This window comes from Mustela putorius, unplaced genomic scaffold (assembly GCF_011764305.1).
Source record: "Mustela putorius furo isolate JIRA1106 unplaced genomic scaffold, ASM1176430v1.1 tig00000910_pilon_pilon_pilon, whole genome shotgun sequence".
NCBI lineage: Eukaryota > Metazoa > Chordata > Mammalia > Carnivora > Mustelidae > Mustela > Mustela putorius.
The window spans coordinates 238,613-258,128 of record NW_025421513.1 but is presented as its reverse complement, the minus strand read 5'-3'; the positions used below and the strand labels follow the sequence as shown (position 1 = coordinate 258,128).

Sequence of the window (19,516 nt, the reverse complement as noted above, 5' to 3'; positions counted from 1 at the left end):
CCTGTGCTCATCGTAACTGCAAACATTAATCTCCATAATCTAACTTGTTCCCTCATGGATAATCATCCATTAGTTTATAATTAAAAATCAGTTTCTTAATTTGTCTCTCATATTTTTCTTCTTGGGTCATTTGTTTTCTTAAATTCCACGTGAGTGAAATCATATATTTCTTTCTCTTACGATTTATTTCACTTAGCCTAGTAGGCTCTAGCTCCATGCACGTTGTTGGAGATGGCAAGATTTTTTTTAATGGCCAAATTCCATTGTATATATACCATATCTTTATTCATCAGTTGATGGACAGTTGAGCTGCTTCTATATTGTTGCTATTATAAATAATGCTGCTATAAAAATAGGGATGCATGTATCCTTTAAATTAGTATTTTCATACTGTTTTTTGTTTTGATTTCATACTCTTTGTGTAAATACCCAATAGTATGCTGAATCATAAGGTAGCTTTATTTTTAACTATTTGATGCACTTTGGTAATGTTTTCCAGTGTGGCTGCACCAGTGTGATATAGGGCAGTTCTTTGCATCTGAAATCCTCCCTGACACTTGTTTTCTTGTGCTTTTTATTTCAGCATTCCTACAGCTGAGGGTAATTTTTCATTGTGGTTTTAATTTGTATTTCTCTGACCATGAGTGATGCTGAATATCTTTCATACATCTTTTGACCATCTTGATGTCTTTGGAAAAATGCCTGTTCGTGTTTTCTGCCTTTTTCTTCACTAGATTTTTTTGGTTGTGGGGTTGTTGAATTTGAGAAGTTCTTTTTAAACATTTTGGTTACTATCCCTTTAGCAGATATGTCATTTTCAGATACTTTCTCCCATTTGGTCAATTGCCTTTTAGTTTTGTTGATTTTTTCCTTCACTCTGCAGGAGATTTTTATCCTGATGAAGTCCCTGTAGTTCATTTTTACTTTCATTTCCCTTGCCTTATGAGACATACATATTGGGAAGTTGCTATGGCCGATATCAAAGAGTTATTATTATTGTCTGGTGGTGTCTAGGTAGTAGAGTCGGGTGTCCCAAATCTTGTTTTGGGTCAGGTTATGATATTAGGGTTGTGGGCTCAAGTTCTGTGTCAGTGTCTATGCTCAGTGCAGAATCTGCTTCAGACTCTCTCCCTCTTTTAGTACCCCTCCCTGATATGTGCGTACTCTCTTTGTGTCTAAAGAAAAAAAAATTTTGAAAAAAGAAAAAAAAAGGTTACTGTCTGTGCTCTCTTCTAGGATTTTTATGGTTTCAGGTCTAACATTTAGGTCTTTAATCTATTTTGAGTTTATTTTTGTGTATTATGTTAGAAAGTGGTCCAGATTCATTCTTTGGCTGTTATCGTCCAGTTTTCCCAACAGCATTTGTTGAAGAGACCACTTTTTCCCCAGTGTATATCTTGCCTCCTTTGTCAAAGGTTAACTGACCATATACCTGTGGTTTGAAATATTCTTTTGACATATTTTCCCTCTATTTTAAAGCAAGAGGTAATAAGCTTTAATCTTTTTTAATCGTTAATTCTTAAAATTGAATGGCAGTAATCCAAATTTGTTGAAGTATAATGAGCCCACATCTTTTAGAGTAACAGATTGAAATTGAAATTCATTTTATCCTTTTTTTTAATAATTTTTAATTTTATGAATTTTTTTGGCAGAGAGGCAGGCAGCGGGGGGAAGCAGGCTCCCCTCCTGGCAGAGAGCCCGAGCCCGAAGCAGGGCTCAATCCCAGGACCCTGAGACCATGACCCGAGTCGAAGGTGGAGGCTTAACCCACCGAGACACCCAGGCGCCCTTATCCTTTTATTTATTTATTTATTTATTTAAAAAAGATTTTATTTATTTGACAGAGAGAGATCACAAGTAGATGGAGAGGCAGGCAGAGAGAGAGGGAAGCAGGCTCCTTGCTGAGCAGAGAACCCGATGTGGGACTCGATCCCAGGACCCTGGGATCATGACTTGAGCCGAAGGCAGAGGCTTTAACCCACTGAGCCATCCAGGCGCCCCCTCAGCACTTTTTAAATACATTTTTGTTACTTAAATAGTTCTTGATGCCTATGGTATTTTTAAGGTGGTTTCCATTGTTTCTGTTACCAAAAATGCTGTTTCTGAGCAATTTTTTTTTGTTAAAGATTTTATTTATTTTGACAGACAGAAATCACAGGGAGGCAGAGAGGCAGAGAGAGAGAGGAAAGGAAGCAGGCTCCCTGCCGAGCAGAGAGCCCGATGCAGGGCTCGATCCCTGGGATCATGACCTGAGTGGAAGGCAGAGGCTTTAACCCACTGAGCCACCCAGGTGCCCCTCTGAGCAATTTTTTAATACCACATTTTTGTTACTTAAGTAGTTCCTGATGAACTTGTTTTTAATCTTCCTTTCTTAGATTTCTGGAAAGACTGAATTTTGGAATTGATTACTTGAGGTTAGAAATCACAGCATTTGATTACACAGAAGTTCCAAATTTATGGTCATTTTTCAGAGTGACAGGTTGCCTCACAAACTTCTGTTTCTTAACTTTATCTTTATATTCTCTATTTTTCTAGCAGTTGGAACAGCTGCGGGCAAATAGAGATAATTTAAATGCAGCACAGAAACTGATGCTGGAACAATTGGAAAGTCAATTTGTCTCAATGCAACAAGTATGTATATTATTTTTATTATAATGTTTATTACTATGCTAAATATTTTTCCTGAGTACAATATCATTTGAGAATAAATTAATCATCATCTCTATTTTCTGCACATATTTTGTAGAACTTATATGCCTGGGAGTGCCTGGGCAGTTCAGTCTTTTCAGCATTTGACTTAATCCCAGCTGAAGTCTTGATCTAAGGGTGGTTAGTTCCTTGGGCCTCAGGCTATGCTTGAGCCAGCTTTTACTTACTTACTTATTTTTAAGATTTTATTTATTATTTGATGGGAAGAAAGCACACAGGTAGGGAAAGCAGCAGGAAGAGGGAGAAGCAGAGAGTCCAACCTAGGGCTCAGTCTGAGGATCCTGGTATCATGACCTAAGCCGAAGGCAGACGCTTAATGACTGAGCCATCCAGGTGCCCCAGGGAGCCTACTTTTAAAAGAAAAGACAAAACACAGTGGACACATTTTGTTTGTTTGTTTGTTTGTTTGTTTTTTAATAGCCGTAAATTAATTTAGAACAAAAGACTCCCATGTTTTCCTTTATATCTTTTTTTGGGGGGGTAAATTAGTCCATAGAACAGGTGTGTTAGAACACAGAAATACATAGAACATAGAACTCACTTGTTCTATGGACTTACTATTATTTTAAAATTAAAATATTCCATATTGAGGTGGAGATGTTTTAAGGAGTGTTTATTATGAAGGACTTGGCGTAAAGGTAATAGAATGGAAATTTGAAATCCTCCCATTTTGTGATATAAAACAAGGCCTATAGTTTACTAACTGGTTATTTTAAAATGCTTTGTTTTGCCCTTGTGACACTAAATAAAGAATTTTCTTTAACTATATAATGAAAAAGATTTTTGTTTTCTCCATGTTTCATTTTTTAAATGTATGTTTTTTAACTTAGAGATATTAAATATCATACTACTACTAAGGGATGTATCGATTACCTGTTTTCAAGCAGGTTTTCTTCTTTCTTTTTGAAGGGACAGACAGAACAAACTACTGGAATTCCTAATGGGCCAATAGCTAACTCATCACTGCCTACAAACTTTATCTATAGCCAGCAACCACATTCTTCTCTGCCTAGAGAATCTAGTGTCTCCCAACCTGAAGTACGCTCTGCTTGTTTTGAAAAGCCTTTGTCCAGTGGACCATTTACTGGCGGCTGTGCTCCTTTTGGCACATCAAAATCACTGGGGAATACAGGCATTGCTTTGGTAGGCAATAATTATGTAACAGGAAATAGAAGTAATGGAAATGTGCCTTACCTGCAGCAAAATGTACTCACTCTACCTCATAACTGCACAAACCTGACCAGCAGCACAGAAGAGCCATGGAGAAAACAACTGTCTAACTCCTCTCAGGTAAAAGATTCTCTCTCTACTTTGTTTTCTCTTGAATAATTTTTCTTTGGCTTGTGTATATTTTCAGAAGAAATAAAATTTAATAATCTCACCTGTAAAAATTACTTTTAAATAACTCAAAATTGTATGATAATTATTAAGTGTTAAATTTTACAATAGTATTGGGGCGCCTGGGTGGTTCAGTGGGTTAAGCCGCTGCCTTCGGCTCAGATCATGATCTCAGGGGTCCTGGGATCGAGTTCCGCATCAGGATCTCTGCTCAGCGGGGAGCCTGCTTCCTCCTCTCTCTCTCTACCTGCCTCTCTGCCTACTTGTGATCTCTCTGTGTCAAATAAATAAATAAAATCTTAAAAAAAAATTTTTACAATAGTACTAATTAAAAGACTACATTGTAGAGGAATTCTGAGTTCATAGAAAATGGAGTGGAATGTACTAAAAGTTTTCCAAAATTACTCCATCCTTTGGTTCCCCATCCTATATACCTTGTAGTAATGTAGCACTATAATTGCAGATGATGTGTTATTCATACACTGTTACTAGCTAAACTCTATAATTTACATTGATTGTTTTTCTTTATGTTATTATTATATTGGTACTAACAAATTAGTAATGACCTATATTCACCTTTATGGTGTCACACAAAGTGGTTTGACTGCTGTAAACATACCCTGGGTTCTTTTTATTCTTCCTTGACTATGGTGAACCTGTGCCAGTAACAGTTTTATTATCTCTACATTGTTACCTTTTCTAGGAGTTCATAAGTACAGTATGTTGGCCTTTTTTGAATGACTTTTTTTCACTTGCCATTATGCATTTTAGGTTCTTTTTTTTTTTTCTTTTTAAGATTTTTTTATTTAACTCACAAATAGGCAGAGAGAAAAGAAGGAAACAGGCTCCTGCTGAGCAGAGAGCACGAAGCAGGGCTCCATCCCAGGACCCATGATCTGAGCTGAGGGCAGAGGTTTAACCCTCTGAGCCACCAAGGCACCCCATATTTTAGGTTCTTGCATGTCTTTCTTTGACGTAATAGTCATTTTGTTTTTCATTACTGAATCATATTCCATAATTTGAATTTATCAGAGTTCAGTTACCCATTTACTTACTGAAGGACTTGATTCTTTGTACATTTTGCAATACTGAATAAAGCTGCTATAAACATGTATTGCAGTTTGGATGAACATAAGTTTTCATCTCATCGGGATGAAAACCTAAGAGTATGATTGCTCGTCCTAACACAATGTTTAGTTTTGTAAAAAACTAACAAATTACGGTTGTAAAACATTGGGACAATTTTACATTTCCATCTGTAATGACTGAGTCTACTTTTTGTTCGCTTTTCCCAGAATTTGATGGTCCATGTTTAAACATGAAGGTTTTTAGTTTGGGCAGATTAAAACAAAGTACTATACATCGGGTAGTTTATAAACAACAGAAATTTCTTTCTCACAGTTAATGGAGGCTAGAAAATTGAGGATCAGGGTAATGGAAGATTTCATAATTGTTGAGGGCCCTCTACTAATCTTAGTCAGCATTCTTCTCACTGTCTTCAAATGGCAGAAGGAATGAAGACCCTTTCAGGATCTTTTCTTTTCTTTTAAAGATTTTATTTATTTGAGAGAGACAGCACACATGAGTCAGAGGCAGAGGCAGACTCCCCACTGACCAGGGAGCCCGGTGAAGGCTCTATTCCAGGACTCTGGGGTCTCTTTTATAAGGGCACTACTAATCTCTTCCTTGAAGGTATTTCCTGATCTTTTCCTAAAGATCCCATGGGCAGTGGGGTTTGTAGTTTGGGCTTTGGTAATTCTAGTAGGGATATGGAGCTACCTCATTTTTTAGTTTTATAATTCTCTAATGTGTTTCGGAGCATCTTCTTCATTCCATTTATATTAACTTCTGAGGCATGTGTTCAGACCTTTGTCTGACCTGTATCCATTTTTCAATTGTATTAACTTCTTAATGTTGGGTGTTAGCTATTTTTTTCTTCCTTCTATATTTGATAGTCCTTCACCACATATGAATATTGTATTTTCTTCCCCAATTCCTACTTTTTTTCTCATTCTTTGACAGTGCCCCTTGGAGAGCAGAAGTTTTTAGTTTTAATGGAAGTCTCGCGTACCAGTTCTTTCATGATTGTGCCTTACAAGTAATATCGAAGAAGTCTTCACCATGTCTAATGTATCTAGATTTTCCCCTATGTTAATCATGCAGTTTCATAACTTCTGCATTTTACATTTAGATCTGTGATCCACTTTCATGAAGTTAATTTTTTATGAAGGGTGAAAGGTGTAAAGGTTAAAAAAGGTTTCACCCTTTGTTTTTTTTTTTAAGATTTTATTTATTTATTTGACAGACAGAGATCACAAGTAGGCAGAGAAGCAGGCAGAGAGGAGGAAGCAGGCTCCCCATGGAGCAGAGAGCCCTATGTGGGACTCAATCTCAGGACCCTGAGATCATGACCTGAGCCAAAGGAGAGGCTTAACCCACTGAGCCACCCAAGTGCCAAGGTTTCACCCTTTCTATGAAGTGTGAAAGTGTAAATGTTAAATTTTTAAAAACTAATTAATTAATTAAAATTAAAACTTTAATTTAAAACTAGTTGTTCCAGCACCATTTAAAAAAGAATGTATCTCTCCATAATAATGCTTTTGCTCCTTTATCATAGAGCAGTTAACTATGTTTATGGTCTGTTTCCAGGCTGTATGTTTTGTTCCCTTGATCAGTTTGACCACAGTCTAGTTCTTTGATAAATATAGTTTTATACCAAGTCTTAAAATCAAGTAGTGCAGTTCTCTAGCTTTCTTTTTTTCCTGCAGAATTTTGTGTTGGCTATTTTGGATGTTTTATTTTTCCATAAACACTTAAGAATGACTTTGTAAACATTAGAATAATTGTGCTGGAATTTTATTTGAATGCATTGAATCAAGGGAATGAAATTTCTAAGACTTGACATCTTAAAATACCTAACTATGAGGGGTGCCTGACTGGCTCAACAGCCAGTTGACTGAATGACTCCTAGAACATCCAGCTCTTGACTTTGGAGTATGAGTTCAAGCCACACTTTGGGTGCAGTGATTACTTAAAAGGGGGACGGGGAATGAACTATGAATATAGAAACTCTCTTAATTTTAGTTTTTCATCATGTTTTGTTCTTCTTACAGATCTTTTCATCATGTTTTGTTCTTACAGATCTTTCACATGCTTTATTAGATTTATCCCGAAGTATTTCATTTTGGGGGTAGTATTGATGTGAATGCTATTAGTGATTTTTAATTTGAGATTACATTTGTTCATTGCTGGCACAGGAAAGCAAGTGACTTCTGTATTATACCCATGTATCTTTAATATTGTTTATTAAATCCATGAGGTTTTGTTGAGTTTTAAACTTGGTATTTGGGCAGTTACATAACGTTCAGGGAATGTCTCATCCCTTTCTTCCTCCCTTCCTCACTTTCTTCCTTTTTAAGATTATTTATTTGGGAGAGAGAGAACAGAGTGAAACACGAGTTGTGGGAAGAGGCAGAGGGAGAGAGAGAACCAGGCTCCGGCTTAGCAGGATCTCAGGACCCTGGGATCATGACCTGACTTGATGGCAGTTCCTTAACCAAATGAACCATCCAAATGCCCCTTCTTTCTTTACTTTTACTTTATTTCCCTTTTATATCCTTGCTTTATTACATTAGAGTTTTTAGCATGGTTCTGAAAGAGTTGTGAATAGGAACATCTATGCTTTGTTCCTGATCTTGGGGAATGCTTTGGGTTCCTCACTCTTCATATAATGCAGGTATAGTCTTTTTATAGATACTCTTACCAGAGGAGGAAGTTGCTCTGTGTTCCAGGTTTACAGGAGTAATTTTACCATGCTTGTGTTTGCTTTTCTTTTTCTGTATAGATCGTACAATCATATGGTTTTGCTTTTTCAATGTTTTAATGTGATGGATTACAATGAGTGGTTTCCTAATGTTGAATCAACCCGCATACCTGGGATAAATACCGCTTGGCCATGGTATATAATTCTTTTTATACATAGTTAGATTCTAGTTGCTGATATTTTGTAGAGGATTTTTGCACTTGTGTTTATAAGACATATTCCTTTTTTGGTTTGTTCTGTTGTTGTTACTTTTTCTAACATCTTTGGTGATGTCTTACAATGTTTAGTATTGATATTAAGATAATCATTATCTTGGCCTCATTAAGTATGGTTATAAAATGTTCTCTCTGCTTCTGTTTTCTGGGGCAAACAGTAGAGCTTTAGGATAATTTCTTCTTTAAATATTGGGAGAAACTCAACCAGTAAATTCTTCTAGTTCTGGTAGTATTTTCTGTTACGGCAAATTAAGTTTGGCAAGTTTAAGAATTAAGTATAGTTCACATACAGTGTTATATTACTTCCAGGTGTACATATAGTGCTTCCACAATTCATGTATTAGGCAGTGCTCACCATAATAAATCTAATTCCTTTCTGTCACCATGCATAGTTACACAGTATTCTTTACTATATTTCTTATCCTGTCCTTTACATCCTGTAATGTATTTTATAACTAGAGGTTTGTACTACTTAATCCACTTAAATTGCCTATCCGCATTCAGCCCTCCCCTCTGGCAACCACCACTTTATTACTATATTTGAGTATGTTTCTGTTATTTATACATGTACACATTTAATTTGCTTTTTATATTCCACCTGTAAGTGAAACCATAAAATATTTCTGTGACTTATTTTATTTAATAAAATATCCTCTAGGCCCATCCATGCTCTCACAAAGACAGCATTTCATCTTTCTTACCATTAATAGTATTCCATTGTGTATTTTTATACTACATGGTTTTTATCCATTCATCTATTGATACACTCTTTGATTCTTTCCATAATTTAGCTGTTGTATAAATAATGCTGCAGTAAACAGAGGGGAGCATTTATTTTTTCAAATTAGTTAGGTTTTTTTCCTCCCCTGTGGGTTAACATTTAGTAGTGGAATTGTTGAGTAATATGATGTTTCTGTTTTTAATACTCTAATTTTTTTATTCTTAATACTCTATTTTAATACTCTTTACTCAGCATTTGCTCCAATTTACATTCCTACCAACAGTGCATGAGAATTCCTTTTTCTCTATGCCTTGACTAACATTTAGTTATTTTGTGTCTTTTGATTCTAGCCATGTTGACAGGTGTGAGATGGTATCTTATGGCTTTAACTTGTGTTTCTTGTTGAGTGATATTGAGCATCTTTCCATGTGTCTATTGTTCATCTGTATGTCGTCTTTGAAAAACTGTCTGTTTGGGTCTCCTATCCATTTTTTAAGTCAGACTCTCGTTTTCGGTATTGAGTTATTTGTAGGTTGAGGATGCTAACCACCTACCAGGTATATCATTTGTAGGTTATCTTCTCCCATCCTATAGATTGTCTTTTTCTTTTGTTGACTGTTTCCTTCACTGTGTAAAAGCTTTTTATCTTAATAAAGTTCCAGTAGTTTTCAATGTTTTGTCCCCTGTCTCAGGATTCATATGTAGAAAAATATTTCTGTGGCTGACATCTGTGAATTAATGTTTATTTTTGTTCTACAAATTCTGTGGTTTCAGGTCTTGCATTAAGGTCTTTAATCTCTGTTGGGTTTATTTTTCTGTATAGTATAAAAAAGTGGTCCAGTTTCATTTTTTTGCAGGTAGCCATTCAGTTTTCCCAACACCATTTGCTGAAGCGACTGAGCCTGGTTTTCCCCCATTGAATATGCGTGGCATTTATTTTCTTATGAGTACTTTGAACCTTTCATCCCACTGTTGTCTGGTGTAACAAGTCTTTTTCTCTTATAACTCTTATATGTGGTGAGTCATTTTTTTGCTGCTTCTGGATTTTCTTTTTGCAGATTTTGGCAGATATTTTACTATGATGTCTCAGGTGCAGTTTTTTGTTCGTTTGTTTTAGTTAGGGTTTCTAAACTTAAGTGAGTTGGAAACAAGATTTTTTTTTTATTAATATAGAAAGATTCTGCCTTTATTTTTTTCTTTCAGTACAGTTTTTGGTGGCCTATTCCTTTAAGTTTAGGCATTTTTTTCTATTAGGTATTGTTCACTTAAAGTCTGTATTAGAACTCTGTGCTTAATTTTTTTTTTCTCAATGTATGTTTTTTACCTTAGTGAAAAGTTAAAAGGAACTTCTGAATTTGTTCACAGCCACCATCTTGTTTTTATCTCTGGTTTTAACTTTTAGTCTAGTCTCCTGAATTATTTCCCTTCGTGCTTAATAGGCTGGGGACTAATTCTAATTTCTTATTAAATTTACTGGGGTCTAAAACTAATTTATAATGATCAGCATTGTGACCATAGTCCATCAGGCTTCTGTTGGCTTTCTGTTCAGTGTGGGTTGAGGAATACATTGAAAATTTCAGTCTGGGGCACCTGGGTGGCTCAGTGGGTTAAGCCTCTACCTTCATCTCAGGTTGTGATCTCAGGGTCCTGGGATCGAGCCCCACATAGGGCTCTCTGCTCAGCGGGGACCCTGCTTCCTCCTCTTCCCCTCTCTCTCTGCCTGCCTCTGCCTGCTTGTGATCTTTCTCAAATAAATAAATAAAATCTTTAAAAAAAAAAAAAAAAGGGAATAATCGTGGAGTAATTAGGATAAAATCTTTATAATCCTTGTATAAAATCAATTTTCATCAAAGTAGCAAATATTGTCATCTAATCAGTACTATTCAAAAGTGGATAGGCAATTAAAAAACACATTCACCATCATCAAACTGACATACAGATTTTTAAAAGCAGTAAGTGTATTACTTCTATAGCTATAGATCAGAGTACTTTTGAGTTTATTCTCTTAACGGGACTCCATGGTACACTGAAAGTAAAGAAGGACTTGAGAACAGACTGAAATTTTCCTTTTTCTTTTTTTTTTTTAAGATTTCATTTATTTATTTGACAGAGAGAGAGAGATCACAAGAAGGCAGAGAGGCAGACAGAGAGAGAGGGGAAGGGAAGCAGGCTCCCTGCTGAGCAGAGAGCCTGTTGCGGGGTTCGATCCCGACCCCGGGATCATGACCAGAACCGAAGGCAGAGGCTTTAACCCACTAAGCCACCCATGCGCCCCGTAATACTTTTTAGATAAGTGATTTGTGCTATTTAATTTGTGTAATGGCTTCACTTGGTAATGACACAGGTATGTATTTTTTACCATTTCTAAATTTACAGGTAACATTTCCATAAAGGTGAAAACGTATATAACAGAAGTGAGCATTAAAAATTCTTAAAGCCCAGGGGCGCCTGGGTGGCTCAGTGGGTTAGGCCTCTGCCTTTGGCTCAGGTCATGATCCCAGGGTCCTGGTATCGGGCTCTCTGCTCCGGGGAGCCTGCTTCCTCCTCTCTCTCTCTCTGCCTGCCTCTCTGCCTACTTGAGAACAGACTGAAATTTTCTTTTATCTCTGTCAGGTAAATAAATAAAAATATTTTTTAAAAAAATTCTTAAAGTCCTTATATGAAGAAATATCTTGGCACACTAATACAAATTATGCAGCCCAGTTATATAATTTTTGCTAAAGATTCTAACCATCTTAATCAGTGGATTATGGGACCTTCTAAAAATAAGTTTTAGGTTTTAGATTGTTATACTCTACATTTAATTGCTTATTTTTGTGGCTTACTAAACATTTTTAATCCTCAGTACTGTTCTGTGTATGTATTCTAAGTTTGCATAATAATTGGTTTAAGCAAATCTTGGTAATTTCTTTTTCTTTTTTTCCCCCCCAAGGGGCTTCACAAAGATCAGAGTTCACATTTGGCAGGACCCAGTGACGAACAACCTCCTTTTTCTACTGGGCCTGCACAGTATCTCCAGGCAGCTAGCACTGCTATTCAGAAACAGACTGGACTTCGAACTCTGCCTAGCAATTCAGTAACACAGGGAGCTGCATTCAATCACCTCTCCTCTCCTATTCCTACCTCAGGTGGACAACAAGGCATTACCTTTACCAAAGAGGGCAAACCTTCAGGAAATCGATCCTTGGTGCCTGAAACAAGCAGGCATATTGGAGACAAACCTAATGGCTGTGCTGGTGTCAAAGGACTTTCTAATCATGTTCAGCAATTGATGGCAGAACCTGTTTGTAGTCCTAACCATGGAGATTCCACATCACCAAATGTACAAATTTCAGACAATCCTCAGGTCTCTGCCTTGTTGGTTGTAAAAGCCAATGACAGTGAGGGTAGTGGAGCTTGTGACAAAGTCAGTAATTTTCACCCCACTGTTTGTACAAAGACTAATAATTCTGTTGCCTCTTCACCCTCTTCAGTCATTTCTACTGCAACACCTTCTCCAAAATCCAGCGAACATACAGCTGTACACAGCGTTCCCAGCCTTAACAGTCCTCATAGTAGGTTACATACATTTAATGGAGAAGGTCTAAAGAACTCACAGAGCTCTGTAAAAACGGACCTGCCTATAATTAGCCAAAAGCCTGGTCCTCATATTATACCATCAATATCTGTGTCCATATATTCAAGTTCCTCAGAAGTTCTGAAGGCATGCAGGTTAGTATGGGGATGTCTGTCACAAAATGGGAATGGTTGACTACTATTCAGATCAGTAAATAATATTTTGACTTTATAAGTAATAGAACTTATGTTTCAGAAAAAAATGTAAGCTAATAATAATCATCTAAAATAACAATTTCAGAAGTGTCTTTTTTATGCTTCGTGTTATGGTTATCATTTAGCAATGTGTCAGATGTGAAAAACATTTTCTACAACCTGCTTTACCTGAGAGGAATGCTTTTGACTAGTATTGTCTTCTGTTGGCTATCTGAGTTATCTGCTTCTCCACGATTGACCTTATACTGGGAAATAAAACCTGAGAATGAATTAAATCATACTTGGTAGAAAACAACAAAGCCTGGAAAACTACACTGTATGATTTCTTCTGTTAACACTCTGACTGTAGAAGAGGTTATAAAGTAGCCACTCTGGTAAGGGTTAGCCATATTCTGCTGCTCCCAGAAATTTTTTTCTTAAGTTTTTGCCTTCCCACAAAAGAAGAATCAAAGAATAAGGAAAACTTTGTTTTGGTATTGTGATACCAGATAGATTTCCCCCTCTAACAGATCTTAATTTAACTTTTAAAAAATACAGATTTACTGTGGTATGATTCACATATCACATTGCACTCATTTAAAATGTATAATTCAGGGGCGCCTGGGTGGCTCAGTAGTTAAGTGTCTGCCTTCAGATCAGGTCATGATCCTAGGGTCTTGGGATTGAGCTCCGCCTCGGGCTCCCTGCTTGGTGGGAGGCCTGCCTCTCCCTTTCATACTCTTGCTTGTGTCTCTTATGTGTTCTGCTATTCAGAACTGAAAAGCTTCTGTACTGCTTATATGTCTCTCTCTCTGTCTAATAAATAAATAAAATCTTTAAATAAAATAAAATAAAATGTACAGTTCATTGGTATTGTAGTGTATTCCTAGGTAAGGGCAAGTATTACCACAGTCAAATTTATAGGAATTTTAGCACCTCAAAAGGAAACTAATAAGTTTTTAATGTGTTTTTCTGTTAATACTAAACCCAATAGAATCTAATCCTAAATTAAATAATAAATTACCTTTTTCCTTTCTTGAATTTACTTATAAATTTACTTATATACTTTTTCATTGTTTAGAAGACACTAATAAAACTTGGATAAAGTAAGTGCTTCGGGTAAATATATGAAAGGTTTTTATTATGTAACATTTATAATTTGAACTCTGATACATTGAATTTTTTAAAAGATCTTTTTAATTTGAGGTTGAAATTACGTAAAATAGAAAGTAAATGCAGTTTAAGTATTTTTGAAATACCTTGGCTTTTTACTACATGTTTTGAATTTCAAAGTTCAAAATAATTCTTGCTTAATTTAAGACTCTAAATCTCCTCTTAAAACTGCTGGTTATGTATTTCTCTATTTGCTGAATCTAAAACTTGCTTAGATGTGAGTTATTGGATTATTAGGATTATGAGTCTGCCATTAGATGTGTATCACTGAGAAAGTTAAGCAGTATAATACATTTTAAAATTTTTATGTAATTTGTACTTAGAAGCCACCTAATGTGGAGTAATGAAAATAATATTTTATGTAAAGTTATGATTAAATGAAATTTGTATCTTTCATATTTTTAGTAGATTAAAATTTTAACCTCATCTCATTTTTGAAATGTCTATAAATAGTTTTGGGTAAACTAGGTGCTTTAAGATTCATTTTGGCTTAGCAACCACTAAAAGGACTTCTGCCTTATGTCAGATATGATTTTTATTTTTTAAACTTGAAAGTATTGGGGTACCTGGCTGGCTTATATGACTCTTGATCTCAGGTTTGTGAGTTTCAGCACATTTGCTGTAGAGATTACTTAAAGAAATATGTTTAGAAATAAAGTTGCAGGTATCTTAAAGACATTGTATAAACCTGTGACTTGTTTATAAACCTGTGCCATGTTTTTTTGTTTTAGTTTTTTAGTGTAACTTTCTTATTGAAGGTATATTCACCACCACCATGCATTCAGAAATCAGAAAGGGGAAAAGCAAATAGAAAGGACAAAAGAGAATAACATAACAGGATCTGAATGTTAAGATTAAAATTATTCTGAGACTTTGAGAAAGAACCAAGTTGACAGGTAATAACTGTCTTGCAGTTCTCGTAGATAATACTGACGTGATCTACACAGGATGAATTCATATTCCTGTAAAGGAAGAAGTATCAGTATGAGAGTTCCAACCCTCCCTCATTTAGAAACTTCTGCAGGAAAGAAACTAAACTGCATATGAGTTTGTCTGTAAAATACCTTTCATTTTTGTTCTAAGTGAGATATTTGAAAGTAAATTTAACATTTTAAAAAGAATTTGTATATAATAATGGATTTTCTTTATAGAGTAAAAGAATGTTTAAGAAGTCTTTAAAAATGAAATCAACTTTTTCAATCATTTCTATATCCAAACCCCCACTTCTTCCCTTCACAGGTTGGATTTTTATAGTATACTTTACGGGGGCTCCAGTGGCGGATTCGGTTAGTGCGAAGTACTTATAGTATAGTTTCCCATGGACAGTTGCAGATACCTGCCTGTTTTAAAAAACTGATTTATTTATTTTGTTCACAACTCTGTACTTTTGCCCTGGGGTTGACTCCTGTATTTTTAGCGGAGAAAAACTTGTGGTTTCTTTCTTATCAAAAACATGCAGTAGTTCTTTGAGAGAAATTCCTATAGTTTCTAACTTGCACTTAATAGGTAGAAATATATTAAGCAATTACCATGTGGTTTCATTGTATTACTTGTTCTAGGTTTTCTTACATATCTATGTTCCTCGTAGGTTTTCGAAGTCATTTTAATTTTTATTTCTTTCTTTCTTTTTTTTTTTTTAGAGAGAGAGAGAGGTGAGGGGCAGATAGGGAGAGAGAGAATCTTAAGCAGGCCCCAGCCCCAGAGCCAGACGTTAGGTTCCATTCCACATCCCCAAGGTCAGGACCCGAGCGAAGTCCAAATCCAGGCACTTAACCAGCTGACCCACTCAGGCTCCCTAAGTCATGATTATTTTTAAAGTGCTATTGTTTGGTTCATCTTGGTTGCACTTATGGTATCTTGCTTTTCTTAAGAGTTTAGTTTGTAACTTCAGTATTCAAGATATTGAATTAGTTTTAGCTCTCTTGCGCATGTCTTTTTTTCTTTATAGAAATATATTTATACTTAACATTGCTTGAGTTTTCTGTATATCCGTATTCTAATAGAATTGTAAAGATTATGGAGACATAAACTGGCTATCCTTTCTAACTACCTAGTCTTCTTTTTCATACTGTGAATAGCTGAACTTGATGCCACATTAAATTGGCTTAAAAGACTTTGAAGAGCTTGTTAATATTTGACCCATATTTTGTGGTATTCTGAAATATTATCTGTTATATTCTCATATTTCTCTCTATGAAACAAGCTTTTTATAATCAATCAGAATTGTATGTACTATAAACAGATACATACATGGTTTCAATCCAGCATTGAAACCATTTCTTTATTATGTAGAGATTGTATTGAGTCTTAATGCATTGGTCTGAGAAGATACTTGCATTTTTCCTTTATCAGCTTTAGACAGGTAATTTTTACTTGTAAATTAAAGACAGTTCTGTATTTTAAAACTTTAAAATGTATCATATCTAACTGGTAATGTAAACAATATGGGTCATCATGTTTTGTAGGTACTGGAATTATTCATTTAACGTTTAGCCTTAATAAGAACGTACAAGAATAGAAATTTATTATAATATAGGCCTGCACAGTGTTTTATTTTTTAAAAAAGTAATTTTAAACCTTTTTTTTTTTTTAAGATTTTATTTATTTATTTGTCAGTGAGAAAGGGAGAGCACAAGTGGAGGGAGAGTGGCAGGCAGAGGGAGAAGCAGGCTCCCCATTGAGCAAGGGGTACTCAATCTAGAACCTTGGGATCGTGACTTGAACCAGATGCTTAGCTGACCAAGCCCCTCAGGCATCTCTTTAAACCTCATTGTTGATTACAACATCAGAAGTTCTTCATTGCAGTTAAAAAAATAAGTTATATATCCTCAGAGCTATTGAATATGGCATCTGTAAAGTTGACAGGTATTGTACTTGAAGCTTAGTTTTCATTACCCCAAAGGCCTAACTTCGAAAGTTTTTTTCTTTAGCAAGCATAGTTAATCAAGAAATGGTAATTTTGCTTTCAGTTTATGTTACTATATGATTGAAATTTTAAAAACCTAATCTGTTCTTTTTTTTTTTTTTAAGATTTATTTATTTATTTATTTATTTATTTGTCGGGGGGGGGGGAGTGGGGATGGTCATAAGTAGGCAGAGAGAGAGGAAGGGAAGCAGAGAGCCCGATGTGGGGTTTGATCCCAGGACCCAAGGATCATGACCTGAGCCGAAGGCAGAGGCTTACTCCACTGAGCCACCCAGGCGCCCCAAAACCTAATCTGTTCTAAACGTAATTACTGATGTATATTTTATTTCCCAAAATAGTTTGCAGAATCTTTAAAATTTTAGTATTTTTAGGAGTGGTTTTTCTTACGTATTTAATTCATTACTTATTTTTTAATGTGATAATTAGGGCAATCTGGTTTTTGGGTTTTTTTTTTTAAGATTTTATTTATTTATTTGACAGAGAGCGAGAGTGAGCACAGGTAAGCAGAGGGAGAGGGAGAAGCAGGCTCTCTACGGAGCAGGGAGCCCAATGTGGGGTTCCATCCCAGGACCCTGGGATCATGACCTGAGCCAAAGGCAGACACTTAACCAACTGAGCCACCCAAGTGCCCCAATCTGTTTCATTTTTTAAAAATATTTTAATCGGGGAGGGAGAGAGAGTGCATGCACGTTAGTAGGAGGGACAGAGAGAGGGAGAAAGAAGAGAGAATCCCAAGTGACTCCCTGCTGATGGCGGAGCTCTGCATCTGCTCAATGCCACTACCTCTGAGATCATGACTTGTGCTGAAACTGAGAGGCCAACCAACTGAGCCACTTAGGCATCCCAGTTTCAATGATTTTAAAGGCTTAACAGTTTTCTGTATTTGTTTTGAGGGGTTTTTGTTTTTGTTTTTAAATTGTAAAACTTCAGAAATACTCTTGTAGTGTTCATATACTTAAAAAAGCATGCACTGGGGAGTAATTTTCCTGTACTTCAAAAATTTGTGACTTATATATTTCACAAAGGAAAAATATTAATTCAAAACTAAACATGTTATTTTTTAAATTATTATAATAAATTACAGTGAAATTATGTCCTCCTGAATATTAGGGAATTACAAAACAAATGATGTTTCTGGATTTGAAAGTTGACAGAGTTACTCTGGAAATAAGACATTTAGGAAAAGAGACAAATCCTTTTTTTTTTTAAGATTTTATTTCTTTATTTGTAAGAGGGGGAACAGCAGGCAGAGGCAGAGAGAGAAGGAGCCTGATGCAGGGCTTGATCCCGGGACCCTGGATCATGATGTGAGCCTAAGGCAGATGCTTAACCGACTGAGCCACCTAGTCGTCCCATGAAAAGAGACAAATCTTAATAACATTACTCTTTTCTATTTTTGTTTCAAAGTAGTGTTAATATTAAGTGAAGAAAATCTAAAGGGAATGTTGATAAAATCGGAGTTTATATTTTTCAGGCAAGAAAATGAGAAAAATTCTGTTAATCAAGCTATGTGGCTATGTAGTGTATTTCACTTAGGTTTTCTTAAATGATAGAAGAAATCAAAGTGAATATCTGCCATATTAAGTTTTTTGTTACTTTTAACTGAATGGGTACCAATAACTTAGCATGACTTTATTTTTGTAAGTGCTATTATGCTTAAACCTTAGGTATTTTACTTAATTTTAACTTTTAATTAAAAATTTTACTTAGTTTTACTTTTTTCAACTTTCTACTTTCAGAATTAATGTATAATTAATGTATAATTAATGTATAGCTGATACTTTTTTTCTGCTTATTATTTTCCAGGAATCTAGGCAAAAGTGGATTATCTAATAGTCATATTTTGTTGGATAAATGTCCACCTCCAAGACCACCAACTTCACCATACCCTCCCCTGCCTAAAGACAAGTTGAATCCACCCACACCTAGCATTTATGTGAGTTTGTTTCACTGACAAAATAGGAATATATCACATGTCTAAATTTGTTTGTCTTTTGAAGATAAATTTTTATACCAATGTGGCTGCCCTTTTAGACAACATTAAGTTTTTTCTCACAAGTTGATGATTCTGGAAAAACGTATCTTATCCCAGAAGATGATAAATAACATTTCTCAATTTAAATACCAACCTCTTTTTATGAAAAATTACTGCTACACGGCGTGCTTTTTATTTACATGTTGTCTTTGATTGGTTTGCACTAGACTGACAGACTTTAGTTAACAAAACAATGTACAGTCTATTAAACCAAAAATATACACCACCTGTCCTTTTGTAGAAGAGGTTTTTGTTTTTGTTGTTGTTTTGTTTTGTTAGATTATTTATTTATTTAATTGAGGAGAGAGAGACTGCAAGAGCAGGAACACAAGCAGGGAGAATGGGAAGGGGAGAATCAGGCTTCCCACTGAGCAGAGAGCCCTGTGCAGGGTTCAGTCCTAGGACCCTGGGATCATGATCTGAGCCGAAGGCAGATGCTTAACGACTGTGCTGCCCAAGCACCCTAGGAAAAGGTTTTGGCTAGTGGTTTATTCACAAAGATTTGTTAAAGTTATTATTTAAGTATCTTCTCAGAGATGGACGGGGATTATTGGAGAGTAGCAAAAGAATTGATTTTGTGTCATTTTTGGTTAACTTTTTATTTTTTTAAGTATTTTATTTATTTGACAGAAATCACAACTAGGCAGAGAGGCAGGAAGAGAGAGAGGAGGAAGCAGGCTCCCCGCTGAGCAGAGAACCCGATGAGGGGCTCAATCCCAGAACCCTGGGATTAGGACCTGAGTCGAAGGCAGAAGCTTTAACCCACTGAGCCACACAGGCGCACCAGTTAACATTGTTTTAAATGTACATTATATGTGTTATATTT

General features: G+C 35.7%; 1 protein-coding gene across 10 annotated transcripts in view; it reads left to right on the top strand.

The window, feature by feature from the left end:
• The window catches only part of LOC123393631 (lysine-specific demethylase 6A-like), a 190,104-nt gene that overhangs the window by 126,214 nt on the left and 44,374 nt on the right, over nt 1-19,516 (top strand). For 8 of the 10 annotated variants that reach the window (XR_006608467.1, XM_045086227.1, XM_045086223.1 and 5 more), the window contains 4 exons: nt 2,536-2,631; nt 3,619-3,999; nt 11,739-12,517; nt 18,462-18,591. Coding sequence is in view for 9 of the 10 variants with exons in the window: in XM_045086227.1 (XP_044942162.1) it covers nt 2,536-2,631; nt 3,619-3,999; nt 11,739-12,517; nt 18,462-18,591 (1,386 nt within the window). In the remaining variant the exon portion in view is untranslated. The remainder of the gene's footprint in view (nt 1-2,535; nt 2,632-3,618; nt 4,000-11,738; nt 12,518-18,461; nt 18,592-19,516) is intronic. The other 2 variants (XM_045086224.1, XM_045086226.1) reach the window with 2 other exon arrangements.